At 47.0% G+C, this 12,377-nt stretch overlaps 1 protein-coding gene across 1 annotated transcript in view; it reads left to right on the top strand.

Annotated features, from left to right (window-relative positions):
- LOC134918481 (uncharacterized) overlaps nt 1-505 on the top strand; it is a 93,438-nt gene extending 92,933 nt beyond the window's left edge. Inside the window, exon 15 of the mRNA XM_063920368.1 lies at nt 205-505. Coding sequence (XP_063776438.1) covers nt 205-328 — 124 coding nt within the window. The 3' untranslated portion in view covers nt 329-505. The remainder of the gene's footprint in view (nt 1-204) is intronic.
- The last annotated feature ends 11,872 nt before the right edge of the window (nt 506-12,377 follow it).

The raw sequence follows: 12,377 nt of genomic DNA, 5'->3' as shown, positions 1-12,377 counted from the left end.
TGTATTTCCTGTGGAACCCAGTGTATCTCGCAGAAAGAGATTTAACTATGGTAAGTCTACCATAAATCTCCTTTTACTAATTTATTATAAGAATTTTCTACACAAAATTTAGTTAGAAGAGTACGCCCAAGTTTTCTCGCCACTTCTGCAATTTAGTATCCTTTTGTTGTAAAATGTACTCACATTTAATGATCTGCATTGTAGAGAGAAAAAGAGGCTGCACACTGCTGCTGAAATATTTACTGAAATTGTTCAAAAAAGAGATTTTCCTGAATTCATCACTACATACCTCAACTTGGAGCATACATTCCTCTGCGGTAACTTCTGAGTATGCTGGTTGTAGTTGAAGCAATGATACAAAGTAAAAATATAATTTTGTTCTGTGCATTATTGCAATCATTTTCAGTAGTCTAGATAAATCATTGAAATAAATTGCTATACTTATTGGTAGTATCAACTAATTAAAAATGCTCCAAAATGGAATGCCAATTTGATTAACAACAAATTTGTGTTGTGTTCATAAGTCAAAGGTTACCAAAAGTGGTTCATGTTTTAGGTACAGGTTAAGTATCCCATATCCAAATATTCCGAAATACGGAATATTCCGAAATACGGATTTTTTTGAGTGAGAGTGAGATAGAGCAACCTTTGTTTTCTGGTGGCTCAATGTACACACACTTTGTTTAATACACAAAGTTATTCAAAATATTGTATTAAATGCTGTGTGTATAAGGTGTATATGAAACATAAATGAATTGTGTGAATGTACACACCAGTGCCGTAACTAGACATTTTAGCGCTGTGTGCAAGAAACGACAGTGGCACCCCCCCCCCATGTAAGATAGGGGTAGCGCGCGTCGTAGGCGCGTGAAAAAATTATAGGGGCGTGGCTTCACTGGGAAGGGGCGTGGCCACAAAATAATAGCAATTCATACTACGGTGCACAGTAGTCTACATTATTCAAATTACGCTGCACAGTAGCGCCACTACACCAGGTAGAGCCCCTTTTATACATTACAGCAGACAGCGTCCCCCTTTTTACACATTACGGCAGCCAGTCCCCCTTTTTACACATTGCGGCAGCCAGGACCCCTTTTTACACATTGCGGCAGCCAGGCCCCCTCTTTACACATTGCGGCAGCCAGGCCCCCTTTTTACACATTGCGGCAGCCAGGACCCCATTTTACACATTGCGGCAGCCAGGACCCCTTTTTACACATTGCGGCAGCCAGACCCCCTTTTTATACATTGCGGCAGCCAGGACCCCTTTTTACACATTACGGCAGCCAGTCCCCCTTTTTACACATTACGGCAGCCAGTCCCCCTTTTTACACATTGCGGCAGCCAGGACCCCTTTTTACACATTGCGGCAGCCAGGCCCCCTCTTTACACATTGCGGCAGCCAGTCCCCCTTTTTACACATTGCGGCAGCCAGGACCCCTTTTTACACATTACGGCAGCCAGTCCCCCTTTTTATACATTGCGGCAGCCAGACCCCCTTTTTACACATTGCGGCAGCCAGGACCCCTTTTTACACATTGCGGCAGCCAGGCCCCCTTTTTACACATTGCGGCAGCCAGGACCCCATTTTACACATTGCGGCAGCCAGGACCCCCCCCCTTTTTACACATTGCGGCAGCCAGACCCCCTTTTTATACATTGCGGCAGCCAGGACCCCTTTTTACACATTGCGGCAGACGGTGTCCCCCTGAGAGAGAGAGAGAGAGAGAGAGAGAAAGAAAGAAAGAGAGAGAGGGATATACTTACCTTCTCCCCGCTGACAGGCTCCTCGTGCTGGCATCTCCCTCTCGGTGCAGGCAGTGAGATGAGAAGGACTGAGGGGGAGCAGGGAGCCGCAGCAGTGCTATTTGATTGGTAGTAAGCGCCGCTGCAGCATCCCCCTCTCCTTCTGTATTGGCTGCCCGGCGCTGCTATGGATGCTGGGATGAAGAAACCGCATCCCAGCATCCATAACAGCGCCAGGCAGCCAATACAGAAGGAGAGGGGGATGCTGCAGCGGCGCTTACTACCAATCAAATAGCGCTGCTGCGGCTCCCTGCTCCCCCTCCTCCTTGAACCCGGCGCTGGTCTCCTCTCCCTCCAGCCGCGCACGGCGCACAGAGGCGGCATGTAATGAGTCAATTTGACTCATTACATGCCGCTGGCCGTTGCGCCCTCAGGGCAACTGCGCTGTGTGCCAAGCCCCCTTGGCACACACGTAGTTACGGCGCTGGGCTTCATGGAGCATCCATTAGTCACATAACTCCGCATGGTAGCGCCCGTTACTCACACTACACTGCACAGCAGCGTCTGTTACTCACATCACTCTGCATGGTAGCACCCATTAGTCACATTACACCACATGGTAGAGTCCATTAGTCACGTTACGCAGCATGGTAGTGTCCATTAGTCACGTTACGCAGAGTGGTGGCGTCCATTAGGGGCAATACACAGTGCGATAGCTTCGGTCAATTTCATTACACAGCACTGTAACGTCCGTCGGCCACATTACACAGCACGGCAGTGTCCGTCGCCACATTATTCAATACAGTAGCGTTCATCGGCCACATTATACAGCGCGGTAGCATCCGTCGGCCACATTGCACAGCATCTGTCGACCACATTACACAGCACGGTAGCATCCATCGGCCACATTATACAGCACGGCAGCGTCCGTCGGCCACATAACACAGCACGGCAGCATCCGTCTGCCACATAACAGCACGGCAGCATCCGTCTGCCACATTACACAGCACGGCAGCATCCGTCTGCCACATTACACAGCACGGCAGCATCCGTCGGCCACATTACACAGCATCCGTCGGCCACATTACACAGCACGGCAGCATCCGTCGGCCACATTACACAGCACGGCAGCATCCGTCGGCCACATTACACAGCACGGCAGCATCCGTCGGCCACATTACACAGCACGGCAGCATCCGTCGGCCACATTACACAGCACAGTAGCGTCCATCAGTCACATTACACAGCCAGCAGCATCCGATAGTCACAGACAGCAGTACTCAATGTGTGTGTATACACACACACACACACACACACACACACACACACACACACACACATTAGATTAATGTATGTGCAGTTTTTGGAGTGTTTTGGGTTTTGTTTTACAAATCTTTCCACTGTATTGTACACCGTGATTTGTTTTAAAAATCACTGAGACACATTCCAGGATGAGTAAGATAGACCGGCCTTGTGGTTAATGTTATTTAGTTTACTGCCCGAAACAGTAATAAACACATAATGGACAGTAAATAATACCTACATGATAAGAGTCTGCACGAGGGACGGAGAGGAGGAGAGAGACTTCACTCCTGTGAAGCCAGCAGCAGCCGTCTATGAGAGTCATCTCCAGTACCCGGCAGTGTTTGCACAGTGCTAGAGCAGGAGGAGGGGGGCGGACCGAGCAGAGGGGGACTGAGTGTGGGGAGAGAGCTGCGCCGCTGCCTGCTGTGACTAATGTAATGTATATTAGCAGCGCTGCCTCCGGCAGGGAAGGTGCCGGGCACAGCGCTACTAATATTACATTACACTACAGCGGGCAGTGCTGTAGCTGAGGAGAAATGAGTGTGGAGCGGATGTTGCGCCCATAGCCTAACTGCGCTGTGTGCGAAGCCCCCTTCGCACACACGTAGTTACGGCACTGGTACACACCCTTTGTTCAATGCACAAAGTTATTAAAAATATTGACTAAAATGACCATCAGGCTGTGTGTATAAGGTGTATATGTAACATAAATGCATTCTGTGCTTAGACTTAGGTCCCATCACCATGATATCTCATTATGGTATGCAATTATTCCAAAATATGGAAAAATCCGATATCCAAAATTCTTCTGGTCCCAAGCATTTTGGATAAGGGATACTCAACCTGTATATCCATGGCTCAGTACAGATGGTTAAATCAAATTTACTGAGGTGCTAATGAAGTCACCTGTGGCCAAGCATGGATACACTTAAAAGTCTTGAGGACCGCGTTTGGGAACCTGTTATAAGTGTTTCGACAAGAGTCTGCATTGCAGCTAATGTGCCAGTTGGCCATAGTTCATACTTCGTAAGCATGGACCACAATACTTAGGCTACGCACAACTGCTTGTTACTCCGCCACAAAAACCTACCTTAATTGCCAGGTTCGTGGCTTGGTGTGACAGGGCCCCCGAAAAATAACTTGCGTCCTGTGACCAAGGAATCCAACCCAAGTAACAACCAGGGTTGGACCTAGGAATGACCTGGTTAATGGGGCAGTGTAAAAGGTCATACAAACCGGGTCACGTTTACACCATAAGGAGATCTGGATCACCGGCGCTTGGAGATGATGTAATCTGGTGCGCTGGGATTCCAGCTGGTGATATTTTTCGGCTGTCAGGATTTCAGTGCCGGTATCCTGAACACTGGGATCCCGACCGATGGCAAATTGATTCATTCCGTTCTAGGATATTTCTTCTATTATCACTGAACAGCATTATACCATGATATTTTCACTGCATTCTGCAAGTCTGACAGTGTTATTTCATTCATAAGATACTGAAAAATCAGACTTATTGCAGCAACTGCTCCAGAGATTCTTCATAACACATTTAATGCTTCCATAAATTATTCTATGTAGCACATAAAGCTGTTCCAATTATGCACAAGTTGTCAGTGCAATAAATTAGTGACTATAGGCCCACATACTTCAGCAGTCTTGAAAGGCTCATTATCTAGAAACAGGATCAGAATCAGGCTAGAAACAGTCTGCAAATCTGCCGATTGTTACCATACAGGGGTGTAGCTAGACTTTTGTGGGCCCCATAGCAAAATTTTAAAGCCCCCCCACCAGCATTTTGCAAGAACGAGAGGGGGTTTGGAGTAAACAAATAAGAGGGGGAGGGGTCTGAGAGTAGAGGGCGGGACCAGACAGGATGGAGACTGAGACGTCAGTTAAACTAAAATGTGTGTGTGTGTGTGTATGTGTATATATATATATATATATATATATATAATGTTTGCACAATGCAAATAAACATAACCCCCCACTGGGCTGGAGGGCTTCTAGGTGGAGGGGAGTGAAATAGGGCAATGTGGGCTGCTTGGGGAGGGAAGGCGGGGAGGCACTGTGTTGGGAGGATGGGGGGGGAAAGAAATCAGTGAGCAGGTGGGGCCACTAGACTGGAGGGGGCTGATGTGTGTGGTAGACACTGGGCTGGCAGGGTGTGAGACACTGATATGGGAGGGGGCTGACTTGAATGTCGCAGCAAGAGAGTCCTCTGTATACAGGGTCCAGGGGCGCACGCGCTCACACATTCTACCGGGTCCAGGAGCACGCACACACACACATTGCACAGGGTTCAGGGGCACGCACACACATTTACGGGGTCTAGGGGCACACTGCCCCCCTCCCACACACACTGTACTTGGACGCCCCCCCCCCCCCCCCCCAACCCCTGCCCTCTCTCTGCCCTGCTGGTGTCCCTGGAGCGGCACCTTAAAACTGGTCAGTGGGGCCCAGGAGCACAAGCGATCAGGAGATCTCTCCCTTGTACTGCACTGGCCCCACAGCTCAGCGGCTGTTCCCGACGCGCAGCCAAATAAACTAGAGTGAGGAACACCCCATCCGACCAATTAAGACCTCTTGTTGGCTACAGTTGTCCCCGCACCTTCATGTAGGTCTGTACGGCCTGGGAACTGGGAGGCAGCGCAGGTTGTGATGTGGCCAGCACCAGGAGATGGCGCCCTTGAGGGAATGGCGCTGTACGCAAATGCGTACTGTGCCTAATTGGACGGCCGGCACTGCTTCTACTGCTGCCGGGTGACGCCTCCACACACCAATAGTAATGTGGTTGATCGGAGCATCTCGGCCTGAGAGGGGGAATGCAGGGGATCTACAGCACAGCACCCAGCCATCTGCTCCCTGCGCTCTGCTATACGCACACCACACAGGCAGAGAGGGAGAGACGCACTGTAATGTAACTAACTTGATGTAGGGGGAGCGGCAGGTCCTGGGCCCCTGTGACAGCCTGGGTCCTATAGCAGCTACAACACTGTTGCCATACACAGTGGTTCCCAAACTGTGTGCCGTGGCTCCTTGGGGTGCCTCGGATTGGTGGTCCAGAACTTGAGCTGTGCACTGGAAATTTCTCTAACGTCCTAGTGGATGCTGGGGACTCCGTAAGGACAATGGGGATAGATGGGCAGGAGACATGGGCACTTTAAGAAAGAATTTAGGTTCTGGTGTGCTCTGGCTCCTCCCTCTATGCCCCTCCTCCAGACCTCAGTTTGATACTGTGCCCAGAGCGAGCTGGGTGCTTTTTAGTGAGCTCTCCTGAGTTTGCTGAGAGAAAGTATTTTGTTAGGTTTTTTATTTTCAGGGAGCTCTGCTGGCAACAGACTCCCTGCATCGAGGGACTGAGGGGAGAGAAGCAGCCCTACTCTCTGAAGCTAGGTTCTGCTTCTTAGGCTACTGGACACCATTAGCTCCAGAGGGATCGTACGCAGGATCTCACCCTCGCCGTCCGATCCCAGAGCCGCGCCGCCGTCCCCCTCGCAGAGCCGGAAGACAGAAGCCGGGTGAGTATGAGAAGCAAGAAGACTTCGAAATCGGCGGCAGAAGACTCCGTTCTTCACTGAGGTAACGCACAGCACTGCAGCTGTGCGCCATTGCTCCCACACACCTCACATACTCCGGTCACTGTAAGGGTGCAGGGCGCAGGGGGGGGGGGCGCCCTGGGCAGCATTTGGACCTCCTTTTGGCAAAAGTAAACATATATACAGTTGGGCACTGTATATATGTATGAGCCCCCGCCAACAAAATGTATATTTAAGCGGGACAGAAGCCCGCCGTCGAGGGGGCGGGGCTTCTTCCTCAGCACTCACCAGCGCCATGTTTTTTCTCCACAGCACCGCTGAGAGGAAGCTCCCTGGTCTCTCCCCTGCTTATACCACGGTAGAAGAGAGGGTTTTAAAGAAGAGGGGGGGCACATAATTCGGCGCAGATAATAACAGCGCTACTGGGTAAACATTAAATTGCTGTGTTTTTTCCTGGGTCATATAGCGCTGGGGTGTGTGCTAGCATACTCTCTCTCTGTCTCTCCAAAGGGCCTTGTGGGGGAATTATCTTCAGATGAGCATTCCCTGAGTGTGTGGTGTGTCGGTACATGTGTGTCGACATGTCTGAGGTAAAAGGCTCTCCTAAGGAGGTGATGGAGCAAATGTGTGTGAGGTGTCTCCGTCGACAACGCCGACACCTGATTGGATATGTGAAATTAAGTGCTGAGGTAAATTTATTGCACAAAAGATTAGAGAACAGACAGGGAATCTACCCATGTCTGTCCCTATGTCGCAGAGACATTCAGAGTCTCACAACGCTCACTATCCAAAATAATAGACACTGATATCGACACGGAGTCTGACTCCAGTGTCGACTACGATAATGCAAAGTTACAGCCAAAATGGCAGGAAAGTATTCAATATATGATTATTGTAATGAAAGATGTTTTGCATATCACTGATGACTCATCTGTCCCTGACACAAGGGTACACATGTTTAAGGGGAAGAAAGCTGAGGTAAATTTACTTCCTCTCATGAAGAAAAAGGGCGGGAATCTCCAGACAAGAAGCTGCAGCTTCCCACAAATAATTCTCAGGGAGTATCCTTTCCCTACTAGGGCCAGGATACGATGGGAATCTTCCCCTAGGGTGGACAAAGCTTGTCACGTTTACCCAAAAGGTAGCGCTGACTTAACAGCTATCCTCAGGGATCCTGCAGATAGCATGCAGTAAAAGTACTTTGAAGTCCATTTACACACATGCTGGTACACTACTCAGACCGGCGATTGTGTCGGCATGGGGTTATAGCGCTGTAGCAGCGTGGACATGGAGACCCTAGTATTTGTATACGCAGCCCCGTCGTCAGGATAAGTGATAATGACAATTAGTGCTGTATAAATACCTTAATAATAGGATGACTCCTCCCGCCAGCACAGCCCACGCCGCCCGGATACCGGCCGCATCGCCCCGTCTCTCCGGAAGTGACGTAGCGCCGGTCCGTCCAGCTGACGCGCTGACGCTGTAGACAAGGTTGCCATAGTTACTAATAAACAGTGATATCAAGTGATTCAAAAAGACATACAGTCCTGTTGCTCATATCGCAGTATAACATATTCTGTAACAATCTAAAAAGTGCTGTGCGCAAACATATTAGATATATATAGTGAACAACCAAATAAAAACGTGCTAAAAATACAGAATATCCTGGTGAATAAAATTGTAATAATTCTAAAACTCAACCAAGTATGTGTACATTTCCTTCCACATCCATTTAAGACCTAATAGCCTAAATGTGGGGATCCATAAAAAGAGACCTCCTACAACATAGATTAAATAAATAACTGAAACAGCTAGCGATCACCTACAAGCTATACATAGCCTGTAACTATACGTGTATCGCTCACGGAGTGTCACACCATTACAACCCTTAGAGAAAACATCTTAGATTAAGGGAGTCATTGATGCCATTAGGATGGATGGTATTCAGTCTATACATCCATCTAGCCTCTAATTGCAACAATTTTTTAGACCTATCACCTCCCCGTAATGACTGTGGTACATGATCAATTATTCTATATCTAAGTATGGCCATGCTGTGTTTGGCAAAATGCCTAGCCACCGGTTGCTCACTGTCCACACTCTTGATGGCCTCCCGTATGGCATATCTGTGTTGTGCCATTCGCGTCTTAAAGGCACAGTCCGTTTTGCCCACATATGATAGCCCGCATGGGCATGTGAGGAGGTATACGACAAATTTAGAATCACAGGATAATGGATGTAATATCTTAAATGTTTTACCTGTGTGCGGGTGTCTAAATTTGTCGCCTTGGGTGAGGTAACTACATGTCGTGCAGCCACTACACCGGAAACATCCTTGTTTCTTGCTTAGAAAATGCCTTTTAGGCTTCTCGAATTCAGAGATATCAGTTTTAACAACATAATCTCTAATGCTCCTGTTTCTCGTGTGACTCACTAAATCTAGAATTGAGCGCCTCCCCTAGTTCTTTATCTGAAGCCACTATAGGCCACAGTTGTTTTGCCCTTTTAGAAAGGTGAGTACTGCTCGAGTTGTACTGGGTAACCCACGGGAACCTGCCCTCCAATGTTTTCTTATTATTGGGTCTCAGTAATTGTTCTCGTGTCAATTTAAGGGCTTTAATTTTAGCCTTCTGTAGATCTCCTGCCGGGTAACCTCGTTCTAAAAATTTCTTTGTCATTTTGGTCAACTCAAGATCCCTAATCTCTGGTATACTATTGATCCGACACACCCTTAAAAATTGGGAATACGGTAAACTTGAGATAGTAGCTCGTGGATGAAAGCTGTCAAATTTAAGAAGATTGTTTCTGTCTGTGGGTTTAACGTAAAGTGATGTATTAATGATCCCAGCTTGTATGGAGATTTTAACATCTAAAAAACTGATAGTAGATTTATCCATCATCATTGTGAATTTGACTGGGCTGGATGACTGATTATGGCCTTCTATGATATCTTGTAATTGGCCCTGTGTGCCCGTCCATAAGATGAGTATATCATCTATAAATCTGAAATAACCTCTTAAATAACAAGCTATGGAATTATCTTGTAAAAACAAATCCTTCTCCACTTCCCACATGTATGTATTCGCAAAGGACGGGGCCACGGAGGACCCCATCGCACAACCAGTGCGTTGAATGTAATACCTTTTGTCGTAAAGGAAATAGTTATGCGTCAGAGTAAATTGTAACAATTCCAGAAAAAATGCAACATGTGGACCTTTGTATAGTGGGTTATTAGTAATGAGACGCCTCACTGCCTCTACCCCAGCCACATGAGGAATACATGTATACAGGCTGGTAACATCTATTGATGCCAAACTAGTATGTGAGGGCAATACTCCCATTGCCCCCAATTTAATTAGCAGCATGGAAGTATCTTTTAAGTGAGTGTTGGTCTGTTGAATACAGGGTTGCAGAAATGTATTACAATAAACTGCCAAGGGTTCACATAACGACCCCCGGGCCGAAATTATAGGCCTGCCTGGGGGATCGTGTGAATCCTTGTGTAGTTTAGGAATGCAGTAAAAAATAGGTACCACAGGACAATCTCTAGATAAGGCTTTAGACAAAGAGACAGAAATATAACCCTCCGTTACAGCCCTAGATAACAATAAATCAAGTTCTTGTTTAAAGGCTTTAGTAGGGTCAGATTGTAAATTACCGTAAGTCCCTCGGTCTGAGAGTAACCTTTCGCATTCTTTTTTGTACTGAGCAGTGTCTAACACCACTATGCCACCCCCCTTATCGGCATTTCTAATGATGATGTCCCGTCTCTTGCCTAAATCCTTAAGGGCCTTGAATTCTTCCCTGGTCATGTTTGGATGTGGCTTGGCACAAGGTTCTTTGTCCAAAGTTTCCATCATCCTATGAAAAGTCCTGATAGATGGGTTGAGTGAACTAGGCTCAAATGAAGATTTACTCAAATGGCTCACCTGTGTGGGGATGTCTAATGCTGATGGCACCCTTGACCCTGATGGTGCTTTGTTGAAATATTCTTTAAGTTTGAGAGAACGTGTCAATTTGTATGTCTCTATCTTCCATTGCATTGGATCAAGAGAATTAGTAGGTATAAAACCTAAACCCTTACTTAGAACTTCATTTTCCGTGGGTGTTAACTCCTTGGAGGAAAGGTTAAAAATGAATTGCGGCCCCTCTTGGGTGGTTTCGAATTTGCTCTGGGACCTCGTCTTCCTCCTCGCTTGTCCCCCTCGCCTCGTGAACGTCCTCCTCTTCCCGCGGCTACGGCCCTGGTACGTATCCCTAAAGGAACTTCTTCCATCTGTTGATTGCGTCCAGAGGTGTTGTCTTCCATCTCACTAGCCGAGGTGCTTGAATATGCTGGACGTTGTTCAGGTCGTCTGGAGAACTGTTGGCGTCCTGGGGTCTGTCTCATCGTGCTATTAGATAACCAGGAATAAACCCTATGCTGAGAGTAGTCCTGTTGTACCCGTAGTAAGTTTTGTTTTTTAAATTTAATGAGATTGATTTTGTATTGTTCCAATTCAACTTCCAATTTAGCAAGCCAGTCAGGGGGCGAAGATGATGTTAGACCGTGTTCCGCAGTAAATGCCTCAATTTTCTGCTTAGTGCAATTCATTTCTCGTGTGGCCTCTTCTATAACAAGCAGTAGAAGATCCATTGAGCACTTATTTAGTACGGATATCCATTTCCTGCAAAAAGCTACGTCATATCTCCCTATGGTGGGCATATTATGTATACAGAACCCTCTCGGTATTTGCTTCGCCCTGAAGTAATCAGATAAAGTCATGCCGTGGTATTGATAATCAATTTCTCGTTTACGTAATTTTAGGAGGTCTCTATAGAGGTCTTCATTGGTGGCGACACTATCCGTTTCAAATGCTGGAGTTTTAAACAGAATGCTTTCTGCCTCAGCCTCTGAGAAACTTAGTGTATCAGAGTTGTCGCATTGTAAGAAGTGAGTAGCCCCTTCTATAGCTCTTTCATCCATTGTGGTCATCTTAGATCGTGGAAATTGTGCAAAACTTGCTGAGAAAAAAGTGCTTGGTGCAGGTTCGTGCAAATGCACTGTGCAAAAGTGGTGCAGGTGAAGATTATCCTGAATAAACTGTAGGGACTTCACGGTGCCTTGGTCTCAAATTAGGTACCTTCAGCACGGATCCAATTTGTATAAATAGTCCAAAATGACCCGGCACTCGTTTGCCCTTTGAAGAACAGTAGTTTGCTCACGGTGCCTTCCCTCCGGGTTGCAGCCCAGAAATATCTTATACTGCGATATGAGCAACAGGACTGTATGTCTTTTTGAATCACTTTATATCACTGTTTATTAGTAACTATGGCAACCTTGTCTACAGCGTCAGCTGGACGGACCGGCGCTACGTCACTTCCGGAGAGACGGGGCGATGCGGCCGGTATCCGGGCCGCGTGGGCTGTGCTGGCGGGAGGAGTCATCCTATTATTAAGGTATTTATACAGCACTAATTGTCATTATCACTTATCCTGACGACGGGGCTGCGACCCCGAAACGTAGATCATGTGTAGATGACAAATAAAAGTCTTTGCACTTTATTTCACTTAATTCAAGACTCGGAGTGCCGCCCATTTCTGTTCCTGTATATTTCTGGGCTGCAACCCGGAGGGAAGGCACCGTGAGCAAACTACTGTTCTTCAAAGGGCAAACGAGTGCCGGGTCATTTTGGACTATATATATATATATATATATATATATATATATATATATATATAAAAGATGCTGTCTTATATATATATATATATATATATATATATATATTGTAACACTGTAGGGGTGCAAGG

Source organism: Pseudophryne corroboree, chromosome 1, assembly GCF_028390025.1.
Source record: "Pseudophryne corroboree isolate aPseCor3 chromosome 1, aPseCor3.hap2, whole genome shotgun sequence".
Lineage (NCBI taxonomy): Eukaryota > Metazoa > Chordata > Amphibia > Anura > Myobatrachidae > Pseudophryne > Pseudophryne corroboree.
The sequence above is the reverse complement of the archived record's forward strand: the minus strand, read 5'-3'. Positions and strand labels throughout refer to the sequence as shown.